The following is a 12,015-nucleotide window of genomic DNA, read 5'->3' on the forward strand; positions in this document are numbered from 1 at the left end:
CCCGTGATTGTACACATCGCAGGGGTTTTTAGTGCTATCCCCTACTGGTTTAGCAACACCTTGCCCGGGCTTCCCGTAGCATTCAGCCTACGGGCCCTGGAAACCCCTGTCTGGGCTCGGGGGACCATTGAATGTGTCTTCCGGGTTCCAACCGTCTTGTATGGGATCATTGATTGCTGTGCCCTTGTCTCCGGGTGACAGTCGCCACTTTTACCTCCGTCATGCTGCCTGTTAGGTCACTGACACCTTGACTCGGAGTCTTGCGAGAGATTTTCTCTGCTTGTTCTCCAGTACTCTCCTGATGTTATTACTGTTCAGAGTACAGGTGGCATCCATGTTGCTAGCTAGGTTAGGTTGCTGCAACACGCTAGGTTGGTTTCCCACTCGAATGCCCAGAGGCCGCCCCGTTTTGGTTAGGTGCTGTTCGCCCCTTTCCCTCTCTGTTCCCGGCTCTGAACCGTCTGCAGGTTTTGGGGTTTAGTTGCGGCGGGGTTTAGCTGGGGCTGAGAATTGGGCGGTTTTCGGGGGCTGCCCCGTTCGGGTTGGGGGACAGAGGTTTTTGAGCCGTTTCCTCCTGCCAAGGCTTCTGGGTCTTATCAGCGGCCCGTTCTTGCTGCTTTCCCGTGGACTCTTGCTTTTCTTTAACCCTTAAATGGTGCATAGCTACACGTATATACCATTTGACACCCACAGGCGCATACAAAAAAAAAAAAAATTATTTTTTCTTCCTAACCTGTTAATTTATGTTCACTGATCATGGGAAAAATAATAAAAAAATCGTAAGTGGCATATATTGCCCACTATAGGGCGGGGAAGTGTGACAAAAATCAGGCGCTGACTGAGCGTACGTCCCAGGCGGTCTGTTGATCGCCAGCTGTCAGGCCAGAGTTTCCACAAAGAGATAATTACCTAATTATTTCAATGTCTCTGATTGATTTTTCGTAGTTTTTTTGCTGTAATATTATTCAATAGTGTGTAGTGTGATATATTTATATAATAAAATGAGTGAATCATCGCTGTACTCAAAAATATGGTGTGCGTATTGTTGATTCAATTTTGTTCATCAAACAGTAAACAAATACTTTGTCGGTTATTATTCTATATACACAGATTATATATAAGTATCTGCATGTTTTGTTCACCATGACAAACCACTAAGTTGGTATGCTGAGTGGCAGTGGCAGTGGCAGGCAGTGACTGGCTACCACTGGCTGCCACTCCCTCCCTCACCTCACCTCACCTCACCTGCCTTGCCACCAATCTTCACCCACCATACTGTTTTTGCTTTTATATACAGACGTTATATATAAGTATTTACATGTTTTGTTCACCATAACTGTACATCTAAGCTTGTATGGTGAGTAAAGACAGAGAGACGTAGCTACTCACACAGTCAGCTGGTGGCGGCCGCCCTCAAGGCCAGACGCACTAATATTTCTCCTACAACAATACTGTTTGTGGTGTTATTACGCTATATACACACATTATATATAAATATCTACCATTTTTATTCACCATACTTGTACAAGTAAACTGGTATGGTGCCCAAAGACATTCGTGGTCATCAGTAAACAACATGACAAGTCCTGCAGACGACGCTCCTCCCTCACCAAAATGGCGGCTCCCAACCTCCTACTCTCGCTGTTATCTCACACTATACACACGTTATATATAAGTATCTACATTTGTGTTCACCATAGCGAACCACTAAGCTGGTATGGTGAGTGCAGTCAATAAAAGGTGGCCACACACACTCAAAAGACAACGCCACCATCCTCCCTCCCACAGCATTACTCCTCCCTCCATGGCGCACAGCGCCAAATATCACCACAATCCTGCTATTATCAGAACCTTGGTCAGTTTTATCACAGTCAGGGGTCTTCTGTAATAATATCATCGCTACATAATAGCATGAACAAGTATATTATGGCATTTTTAGGCGATGCAGTGGTCACAAGCTGAACAGCAGTGCTGTGAGCTCATGCTGCGTGCGTCAGGTTTGGTAGCTCACTCAATACTGAGGCCCCTAACACCCTGGAGTTTGGCCCACGATTTTTAAAAAAAATGGTGTCTGTTTACAAGAGCCCTGATGAAGGTATGGTGAACCCCCGTGTATCCGCGGGCCGTTTAAATCTTGCGTAGTACTCCAAAGCATCATATGATGCGATGCGCAATTTACTGCAAGTCGGTCAAAGCGTCATATGATGCGATGCGCAATTGAAGGGTTAAGGGCGGAGGGCTTGGAGGACGGCTCAGCCCTGGAGCCTCTCTTGTTAGTTCCCGGGGCTGTGTTGGATGCCTGCTAGCAGTTTTGGAGCAGTTTGCCCTTGCCTGGGTATTCTGCTTTTGGGCGGCATTTTTCACCCATCCAGTCTGCTTGCGTCCCACTTTTGCTGGCGTGTTTTTCTATCGTTAGCGTCAGTCACAGCCCCTGTTCTGGTGGCCATTTTCGTCTGCCGGTTTCCCGGCGTGGCCGCCAGGGCGGCGTTGCGGTTTGTTTACATGCGCCGGGGTGTGCGAGCGAGCTTCTTGGGTGAGCTTTCACCTCTGTTCAGGGGTCTTATTCTCCTGTTGTCGTTTCTTTGCTTTTCTGGTGTTTTCTGCCCGTTTCCTGTTCCTCTGGGAACGTTTGGGGTGTTGATTTTACAAAGGGTTTTCCATTTTGTCTGTTTTGGGTCTGGGCCTTTGGGTTTGGGCTCAGTGTCCCTGGCTGTTATGCTTGCTCCCACACCTTGTCCCTCGGTTTTCGATCTGTTATGACCGTTTTTCTATGGGGTTCTGTCTGGGGGCTGTGCTTTGCTTTTCTGTGGTGTTTCTCCGCCGGCAAAATGTGGTGGTTTGGCCTCCCCCTGGTTTGATTCCGGGTTCCTTTGGATTCTTTGGTTTCGTTCCGGAGGTTTCTTCCTCTTGGGCCCCTTCATGGGTTCTGGGGGCTTTGTTTCCTCGTGTGTGACCCGGCTTCTGCCTTCTGGAGTTCCGGGGTCTTCCTGGCTTGCAGACTGATCTTTTTGGGTTTTGGCACGTGTTGTGGTCGTGCTGGGACTTTGAGGTTTTGTCGAGGTGCGCCTTTTGATGCAGTTTTGTGCCTTCTTTGCCTGGCCGGCGTGTGCTTTGCCCACTGGTCGGCGGCTTGTATTTTCTTTTCAGGTGTATGTGTGTGTGTATGCATGTACATGTGTACACTGTGTGTGTGTGCACATGTGTCTGTGCATACGCACGTGTGTGTCACATACCTTGTGTGTATGTGTATATGTATGTGTATGTACATAATATGTGTATATGTGTATATGTATGTGTATGTACATAATATGTGTATATGTGTATGTGTACTTTTTCTTTCGGAAGAGGCTCTGTTCCCTTCTGTTGACGGGGCGCTGGGGGAGCAGATTGCTCTGTTGACTCTCGTATGGTCCTGCTGTTGGTGGGCGCTTTTGGTTGTCTTCAGGCCTCTGGTGGCGGCGGTGGATGTCTTCTCTCCCTGTGGGGGGTTCAGAGCTGGCGGGATGGGCTTCTTCCCCTGCGCTTCGTCATGTCATCTTGGTAGGTGCGTTGGGCGTGGTCGATCCGCCCCATCCTTCTGGGGTTCCCGTCTGCTCTTTACAGACATGGGCCTTCGAATCTGCGGGTCTTCTGGACTTCTTCAGTCTGTGCCCTGGTTTCTATGCCCTCCTCGGAGGACTGTTGTCTCCTGTCCGGCTTCTGTTGGGGCCGGGTGCCTGGATGGTGGCCCTGGACCTCCAGGTCAATTATTGGTACTTGGTGTATTTTTGCATCTTTGCCGGATCTTGGTGCCCTGTCTGAGTCTGCTTGAGATTCGGTGTCTGGCCTACCTCGACGACTGGCTGGTGTAGGCTCCCAGTCAGTCCGCTTGTCTGCTCGCCAGAGGTGTGGTTCTTTCCAGATCGCCGGGTTTGGTTTCCTGGTGATCTGGAGGCCATTCCATCTGTTCCGTTCCGGGTTCGGATCTGCGCCTTGATTAGGGCTATTGGGCCACTCCTTGTCTTTCCCTCCAGAAGTGTTACTGCGGCTGTGGTCCCGCCTTCGGCTGTGCATGAGGGGGTCCCGGGTTGCTCGAGCGGTTGTGCGGGAGTCTGAACTTCAACGTGCTGGTCTGCCCGCGGGGTCGTGTTTGGCTTCGGCGTCTGTTTGGTTCCTTTGGAGACTTCCCTTCCGACTCTTGCAATCGTTGGGTTCGTTCCTCCGGGGATCGTGTGTTGGTGCTGCGTCACCAGCTTCCTCTTTGGGGTTTTCGGGGTTCCGTGCCTTGGCACCTCCCCAGGCCTTCACTCTGTGTGTTCACGGATGGGTCATCTCTCGGCTGGAGCTTTGTGACCAGTGCTCACCAGGTCGGCCGGGGATGGTGGAGTCAGTCCATCCGTCGGGCTCACGGCACGGTTCGGGAGTTCGTGGCTCTCTGGTTTGCGCTTCGGAGGGTTTGGGTCACTCGGTGCTCTACCATTCAGCTCCATTTGGACTGTTCTCTGGCGGTTCTTGCCGGAATTACAGGGTTTTTCTTAGCTGTTGACCCTTGGGGTTGGTTCCTTGGAGTGGCTTGTTTGCTGTATTTTCGGGGTTTGGCTAACCATGAGTTTCATGTCCGGGATGTGTCCTGCGTCCTGGCAGACAGCTGTCTCGGTTCATTCCTCTGTTCGCGGATTGGCCAGTCATCGCCGGCTCGTTTTGTTGGCTCTGCCGGACGTATGGACTCATGGCCATGGACGTTCTTCGAGTTGGTGGTCTAGGCGTTGCCCATTTTATGTGGCGCCCTTACCTACCTGCGAGGTGTTCACGTTGGATGCTTTTCGGCAGGACTGGTCGAGGTGGGGGTACCTGTTCCTCTTCTCCCAGTCCAGCTGTTGCTTCGGGTTCTGGCTCGGTTGCAGCCATTCCCACGAGAGCAATTCTTATGATTCCTTGGTGGCCGGCCCAGCTTCTTTTCAGACGCTGCTTGATAGGTGTCCAAACCCGGGGCGTTTTCCCGCCGCTCCGCCTCTTTCGGCAGGTCGGATCGGTCCTGTACGTGACTGGTTCGGCCTTCTCCTTGGCTCTTCGCGTCTGGTATTTTGACGTGAGTATCACCATCTCTGTGGTGTTCGGGTGGCCTTGTTGACAGTGTCCCACCTGCGAGCTTCGTCTTGGCGACAGTATGACGTTCCTGGTGTTTCTATTCATTTTTTCTTGCTCTTTGTACGTTGTTTTCTCTTTCGCATTGGGTTGTCTTGTCCTTTCCTGGGTTTTTCTGGACTACAGTTATTTGATGTTTTCTTACTGTTGCCTCGTTTTATGCGGCGCTGGCGGAGCCGCTCCGGCTTGCGTTCGGGGTGGATGTCTCATCTGCCCCGGTTTGTATGCTTTCTCGTGTTTTGTGTTACCTCCGGCCTGCTCATGAGTCGCCTGCGCCGTCCTGGTCCTTAATCAGGGTGCCTTCTTTTTCTCCTCAGTTTGTGGTAGCCCCTTCGGTTCAGATTTCTGCTCCTTGGTACTGGTGGTAGCTTTGTACATGTGCAGCCTTTCTCCGTCCTGGCGACGGTCGAGACGGCTGGTTTCCGGAAGGGTTCTTGGGTTATGGACGCTTGATTGGTTTGGCCGGAGGTGCGTCCTGTGTTGTCCGGTTGCGCTTTTTGCCGTTACCTGCGTACCGTGTCTGGGGATGCGCTTTGGTTTGATCCGGTTCCCCTCGTTCCCTGTTTCAGGGCTCGGGTCTTCCAGGTCGTCTGCAGAGTTTTTCAGTCTTCCACCCTGCGGTCTGTCTTTGCGCCCGTGCTGTTCGGACGTTTGCAGCTTTTGCTGCTGTGTTGGTGACGTCTAGGGCTTTTTTATTTTATTTTTATTTATTTGTATTTTGGGCACAGGGAATCGAGGGTCACACAGGTTCTTGGCCGCCCATTCTTTATGTGCGTCTGCTCCTGTGCGTTCTTGTTGCCTTGGGTCGCAGGTTGCATCCTGTTGTCTCGGCTTCGCGTTGCGGAGTTTGTGGTGGCCGCCTCCCGGGTTAGCCCTTTCTTGAATGTAATGAAACGTCATTTTCTGGGTGAGCCCCGGAGGCTCCCTGGCAACCCTCCCTCCCACCGGTCGGCGGTTTTTTCGCGTTGGTTGAAGCTTAGCTTCTGAACTGAAGCTTGGCAGCTGGCGTGGTAGGTCCGGGACTCCCCCCTCCCCCTCCCGGGGCGGGGAGGGCTGCGCGGACGATTGGCGCGGCAGTAAAGTGTGATGTTTGCTTGTTTCCTTGGGATTGTAGGGAGTTTCTACCTCTCTGTTCGGTCTTTTGTTTTAGTTTTACCATGTGGGGTTTGTTTTGTCATGCCTACCTTTCTGGGTGCCTGACCCTGGTCGATGGCAGATAAGGAAAACCCCAACCACAAGAGGTTTTCCAGGGCCATTGCTCCCTGAAACCTCTCTGAAGGGGCCATGTTCTGGCGCTGGTCCCTGGTAGGTCTGAACTTCTTAGCTAATGTCCCGGTCTAATATAACATACATTAGCCCGATAAGCTCCAGGGAGCCTCCGGGGCTCACCCAGAAAATGGCGTTTCATTACATTCAACGGCTGTTTTTTGGCGGTCCTTCCTTTTCCTTCTGTCCCTTCTTAGGTAGCTGCGTTTGTTGGCGTGGTCTTGTCCTTCTCTTGTGGAAGTTCGGAGCCGTCATCTTTCCCCATACTGTCGCTTCATATCGTGCGGCCTTGGCGGAACTGCTTCAGCTTGCTCTCGGCATTGATGTTACGTCTGTGCCGTTTCACAAGCTGTCTTATGCATTGTTTCACCTCCGGCCTGCTCATGCGCCGCCTGAGCTGTCCTGGTCATTGGACAGAGAGCTCTCTTTTCTTTTCTTCTCCATGGTTTGTTGTGGCCCCTTTGGTTCAGGATTGTTTCTCAGAGGCTCTTTTTCTGTAGGCATTGGTCTCTAGGAGTCGGGTTGGGGGGGCTTCATGCTCTTCTTCGGTGCAAGGGTTTTCTGCTCCTTCGGTCGTGGCGATAGGTGTGTTCGTCTGCGGCCATCTCCTTCTTTTCTACCAAAGAATGAGACTGCTGCTTTCCGGAGGGGTTCTTCGGTTGTTGATGCTTGGTTGGTTGGGCCGGGAGTGCATCATGTTTTGTGTCCAGTTACGGCCCTCCTCTGTTATTTGCGTGCCTCGGCCTCTGTGTCCGGGGACGCGCTTTGGGTTGATCTGGTTTCCCTTCTTCCCTGTTCGCGGGTGCGGGTCTCCTATGTCGTCTGCAGGGTTGTTAAGACTAGTTAGCCTGCTGTCTATCCCCGTGCCCATGACGTTTCCAAGTTCACTGCTCTTGCTGCTGTTTTTGGCGACATGTCCTGAGCTGACATTTGGGCGCAAGGATTTTGGCGGTTGAACAGGGTCCTGGCTGCTCGATATCTCGTGAACGTTCCTGGGCCTAGTCGGGCCTGTTGCTTTGGGTCGGCGGTTGCAGCCAGTTGTCTCAACTTCGAGTTGAGGAGTGGGCAGCGACTGCCTCCCGGGTAGGTCCCTTTACTTTTCCTCTGTGGGTAGTTAGCTCCAGGGAGCCGAAGGGGCTCCCCCCAGAAAACCAGTGTTGAATGTAATGAAACGCCATTTTCTGAGTGAGACCCCGGAGGCTTCCCGGCATCCCTTCTTCACCCTGGTCTTTTTTTTTTTGCGTGTTTTGACATTCAGCCTCGGAACTGAAGGGTGGATAGCCGGGCAGGGGTCTGGGGCTCCTCCTTCCCTCCTCCTGGGGAGGGGGGAGCTGCACAGACAGCGGGCGACATGTGACATCATGTTCGTTTGCTTGTTTCTTTTTGGAGAGTTCTCTCCACTTGCTCGACTTTTGGTAGCAACTCTCATCGGAATAGAGGTTTGTTTTGGGATGCTTACCTTTCTGGGAGCCTGACCCGGTCGATAGCAGACATAAAATGCTACCAACCGCAGGTCGAGGGGAGCCGGTCGGCCGAGCGGACAGCACGCTGGACTTGTGATCCTGTGGTCCTGGGTTCAATCCCAGGCACCGGCGAGAAACAATGGGCAGAGTTTCTTTCACCCTATGCCCCTGTTACCTAGCAGTAAAAAATAGGTACCTGGGTGTTAGTCAGCTGTCACGGGCTGCTTCCTGGGGGTGGAGGCCTGGTCATGGACTTGGCCGCGGGGACACTAAAAGCCCCGAAATCCTCTCAAGATAACCTCAAGATAACCACACGGGGGGGGGGGGGGGGGGGTTCTATGGGCCATTGCTCCCTATGCCTCTCTGAGGGTCCAGGTTCTGGCTCATGGGCTCCTTTAGGCCCACTGAACTCCATACACATGACTGATGTCAAAGTCTGACATTAGCATATAAGCCTGGATAAGCTTCGGGGAGCCTCAGGGTCTCGCCCAGAAAATGGCGTTTCATTACATTCAACACTGGTATTTTAATTCATCAGGGAGTGATGAATTGTCATGTGTTTGGCATGAACACATTCTTGCCAAACTACAAATTACAGCATCACGTAGAAGCAGCACATTTTCCTCTGTGCTACTGCATGATTCAGAACCACCACCATCACAGTCTTGCTATTCATCCACTGCAGGACACTGCTGTTTCATATAACAAGGGTGAAGTACTTCCCATTAGTTTCAAATTGAAACTATTAAACAAAATGGAAACACTTGTTATCTGAAACCGAGTCCATCTGGTCATATTCCCTGCTATATTTGGTGTGGTGTTCATGCTGAAACTCTGCTTCCTCATATACTTACTCACCATGTCTGTTGATCTTCATATTTCCTTTCCTCAACTCTTAGCTTTCAAATCCACACAAATACACTCTGGTAATCATCTGTTGTCATTCCTTCCTTGGTCATCAGACCTTTCCTCCTAGAAAACTAATCCCGCTTCTGTCCTTTTTTGTCCTTCATTTACTACCCCTCACACTTCATGCGACGATTTAAGCCTGGCTTTGCTTCGTGGGTCAAAGGAAGATGTATATTCTAAATCTGAGGCCAATTTTGGTCTCGTATCTCGGACATGTGTGTGTTCGTTCTTATTGACCACATGTTCAAGCCAGCCTTAGCAGCAGCAGTTTGTATGACAAACATAAACTTTCAAATTAAACTTCTACATCTAAAATCTAATACTAGTGCACACATTTTTGGTTGATGTTGGCAAGCTTATGTCAATATAAATTAAACATAATAAATTGGTTTAAAATTACTGTAGTTTGTACATCTTGTTCCAAGTTTTTCCACACCTTGCCCGAAACGCTTTATGTAATAGTGGCTTTAGGCATTGTATATACTAGCTCTCTATAAATCCAACAATATGTTTGTATCTCACCTTGTATGTATGTACTTTACCTGAATAAACATATGATTTGATATGATCTGATTTGGTATGTATTTACAATACTTTGTTTACTTTTGATATGATTCTATGATAGTGGTAATTTTTCTCCTATAGTCCAAATTAGAGTGAAATAAAATCATTTAATACTTTAGATGTGCAGCAATGGACCCTAGGGTCGTGTGACCAGGAGGACATTGCTTGTTGTGTTGCTACCCGCATCATTGGCCATTACATACACAGGAACCAGGTACTGTACATATCAAAATTTCCAGCTTTTAGTAAATGTAATAGAATTTAAGTTTATCATTGAAAACCATGAATTATATTGATTTTCTGTGGAGAGCCTGACAGCTGGGTGGACAGTGCTTCGGATTTGTAGTCCTGAGGTCTTATGAAGGAATAATTGCAATCTGTGATAGAATGAGAAAGTTTTCCACCAGTCTGTGAACTCTGTCCCAACATCGTAAGCTTGTGAACCACTTGTGCGGTCCACTTGTGTGATCAAATTTGTCATATGAGGGAATTATTAATTGTAATCTGTGATAAAATGGGAAAGTTTTCCACCAGTCTGTGAACTCTGTCTGGACATCGTAAGCAAATCCGAACATCCCCCGCTTCGGCGAACCATTGTTCATCGAACCGGGTGAGTAAATCCGGCCTGAAAAGTGTGCAAACTAGCCAGAGATTCGTTGAATTGGATTACGTTGAATCGAGGTTGTACTGTACTTACAGGGCACCTAGGGAAGGTGACCCTAGGCACATGTAGCCCCAAGTACTTGTGAAATTACTCCTGGCTCGCACACCACCAGAGAAACAGCACCACACACCACAAGGCACAGAGCTGGAGGACAGGAAAACAGGAGCCAGAGTCACATGACCATTGCCAATCACATTAGCCTCAAAACTGAAGTGTAGATAGCTGGCATGAGGGTCTGGGGCTTCCCCTTCCTAGCTCAGTAAGGTCCAGGACGCCGTACACGCAGGACGTGTGTCGTGTGTGCTCCTGAGGTGCCCTCCACCTCACACACTGTATGAGGTTATTCACCTCTTGTTTATGTCAGGAACTGTGATCGGGTGTGCAGAATACCTCTGTTGAAAAGCAGAGGTGCAACAGGTACTCTTGAGAGAGCTCTATCAACATCTCGGGCCCGAGGCTGTTCAACACGCTTCAACTACACATAAGGGGCATACCTGGCCGACTTTTCATTGTTCAAGACAACTGGATAAGCATCTCCAAAGGATACCTGGTCAACCAGGCTGATTCATACGTCAGGCTGCGAGCAGCCGCGTCAAACAGCCTGGTTGACCAGTCCAGCAACGAGGAAGCCTGGTCGACGACCGGGCTGCGGGGACGCTAAACCCCGGAAACACTTCAAGATAACTTCAAGATAACTTCCTCCCTCCCAGGGAGGGGTAGCTGAGCAGACCAGCAGCACGGTGACGTATTGACGTCATGCTCGTTTGCTTATTTTCGTTTGGGAAGTTCTGTCCACTAGTTCAGCTTTCAGTAGCAATTTTAGGTTTGTTTTGGGGCGCATTGTGAGAGTGATTGTGTCTTTAAGATTGTGAGGGTGAGTGTCTTTATCTTATCCTCATAGCTGACCCCTCTCAACTCTGGTCTACGAATCTAGTTGCAAACTTATGTACTGTACTCTTTATAAATGTTTTTAGAACAAAACTTAATTATGTAACCTTCATCAATTATTTAATTATATAATATTACATATTAAATAGCATTGGTATTTTCTATAAGCAGCCTTAATTTGTAATTTTTTTCAGATGTTGATAGACTGTGGGTTCACAGGTCTTACCATGCAGGGGTACGGTAAAATGGCCACTGGCTATGGGGTCTTCCGTGGCCATCCCAACCTTAAGTAAGTTCACCATTTTAGATTCTGTTGTTCTTTAAACAACTCGTCTACTGACCCCTTCTTGGTGCAATATTGAAATTAATTAATGGCTGACTGTGATGACATGATATAAACTTGATCAATCCTATCACACTGGATGACCCCTCTCCCTGGTAGGAACTTTGGTACATAGTCCCTTCAACTGTCCCTATACCACTTTCTTCAAGTTATGTCACTAAAATGACCTAACATGCATTGTGTGCATGTGTTGCATACATTTAGGCCAGGCTGAGAGAGAATAATAGGTATAACTTACCATAGGTATACCACATGTAAGCAATTATAGGTATACCATAGGTATACCACATGTAAGCAATTAGTTGCTAGTGTTGAAAGTCACATACTGAGTATATTCACATAACATACTGTTCCTTCTGTTTTGACCAAGGCTGTGCAAAATGACACAGGAGATTGGCTTCGTGGAACCTTTGGAGGGCAAGCTGGACTTCAATCTTTATCCCATTGGCTCCCTACTCTACATTCTTCCATGGCATGTAGGTTCAATTAATATATTTGACTTGATAGTTGTTTTAATTAAATGAACTCAAATTAATAATGTTTATATTATAAGTTTATTAAATTACTAGATTATTACTAGATTAAATCTTTATCTAGTTTCCTCTGCTGCTTTACTTCCTTGTTAATTCTCTTCATTTAATGTGTGTTGACTTATATACTGCATTTATAAAACTATTACTAGCCTGGAGCTTGGTGGTTGTGTTTATCCCTGTGGCTGTTGAATGTTAGCAGTGCAATGCAACCTCTTAAATCCAGACCTCCTTACAACACGTATTGTACTTGAAAATAATGTA

At 48.7% G+C, this 12,015-nt stretch overlaps 1 protein-coding gene across 6 annotated transcripts in view; it reads left to right on the forward strand.

Moving 5' to 3' along the window:
- The window catches only part of LOC123768066 (D-serine dehydratase), a 340,022-nt gene that overhangs the window by 194,580 nt on the left and 133,427 nt on the right, over nt 1–12,015 (forward strand). For all 6 annotated transcript variants that reach the window (XR_011223235.1, XM_069306864.1, XM_069306863.1 and 3 more), the window contains exons 7-9: nt 9,446–9,540; nt 11,073–11,167; nt 11,592–11,697. Coding sequence is in view for 5 of the 6 variants with exons in the window: in XM_069306864.1 (XP_069162965.1) it covers nt 9,446–9,540; nt 11,073–11,167; nt 11,592–11,697 (296 nt within the window). In the remaining variant the exon portion in view is untranslated. The remainder of the gene's footprint in view (nt 1–9,445; nt 9,541–11,072; nt 11,168–11,591; nt 11,698–12,015) is intronic.

The sequence above is a fragment of the Procambarus clarkii genome, chromosome 59, assembly GCF_040958095.1.
Source record: "Procambarus clarkii isolate CNS0578487 chromosome 59, FALCON_Pclarkii_2.0, whole genome shotgun sequence".
Taxonomy (NCBI): domain Eukaryota; kingdom Metazoa; phylum Arthropoda; class Malacostraca; order Decapoda; family Cambaridae; genus Procambarus; species Procambarus clarkii.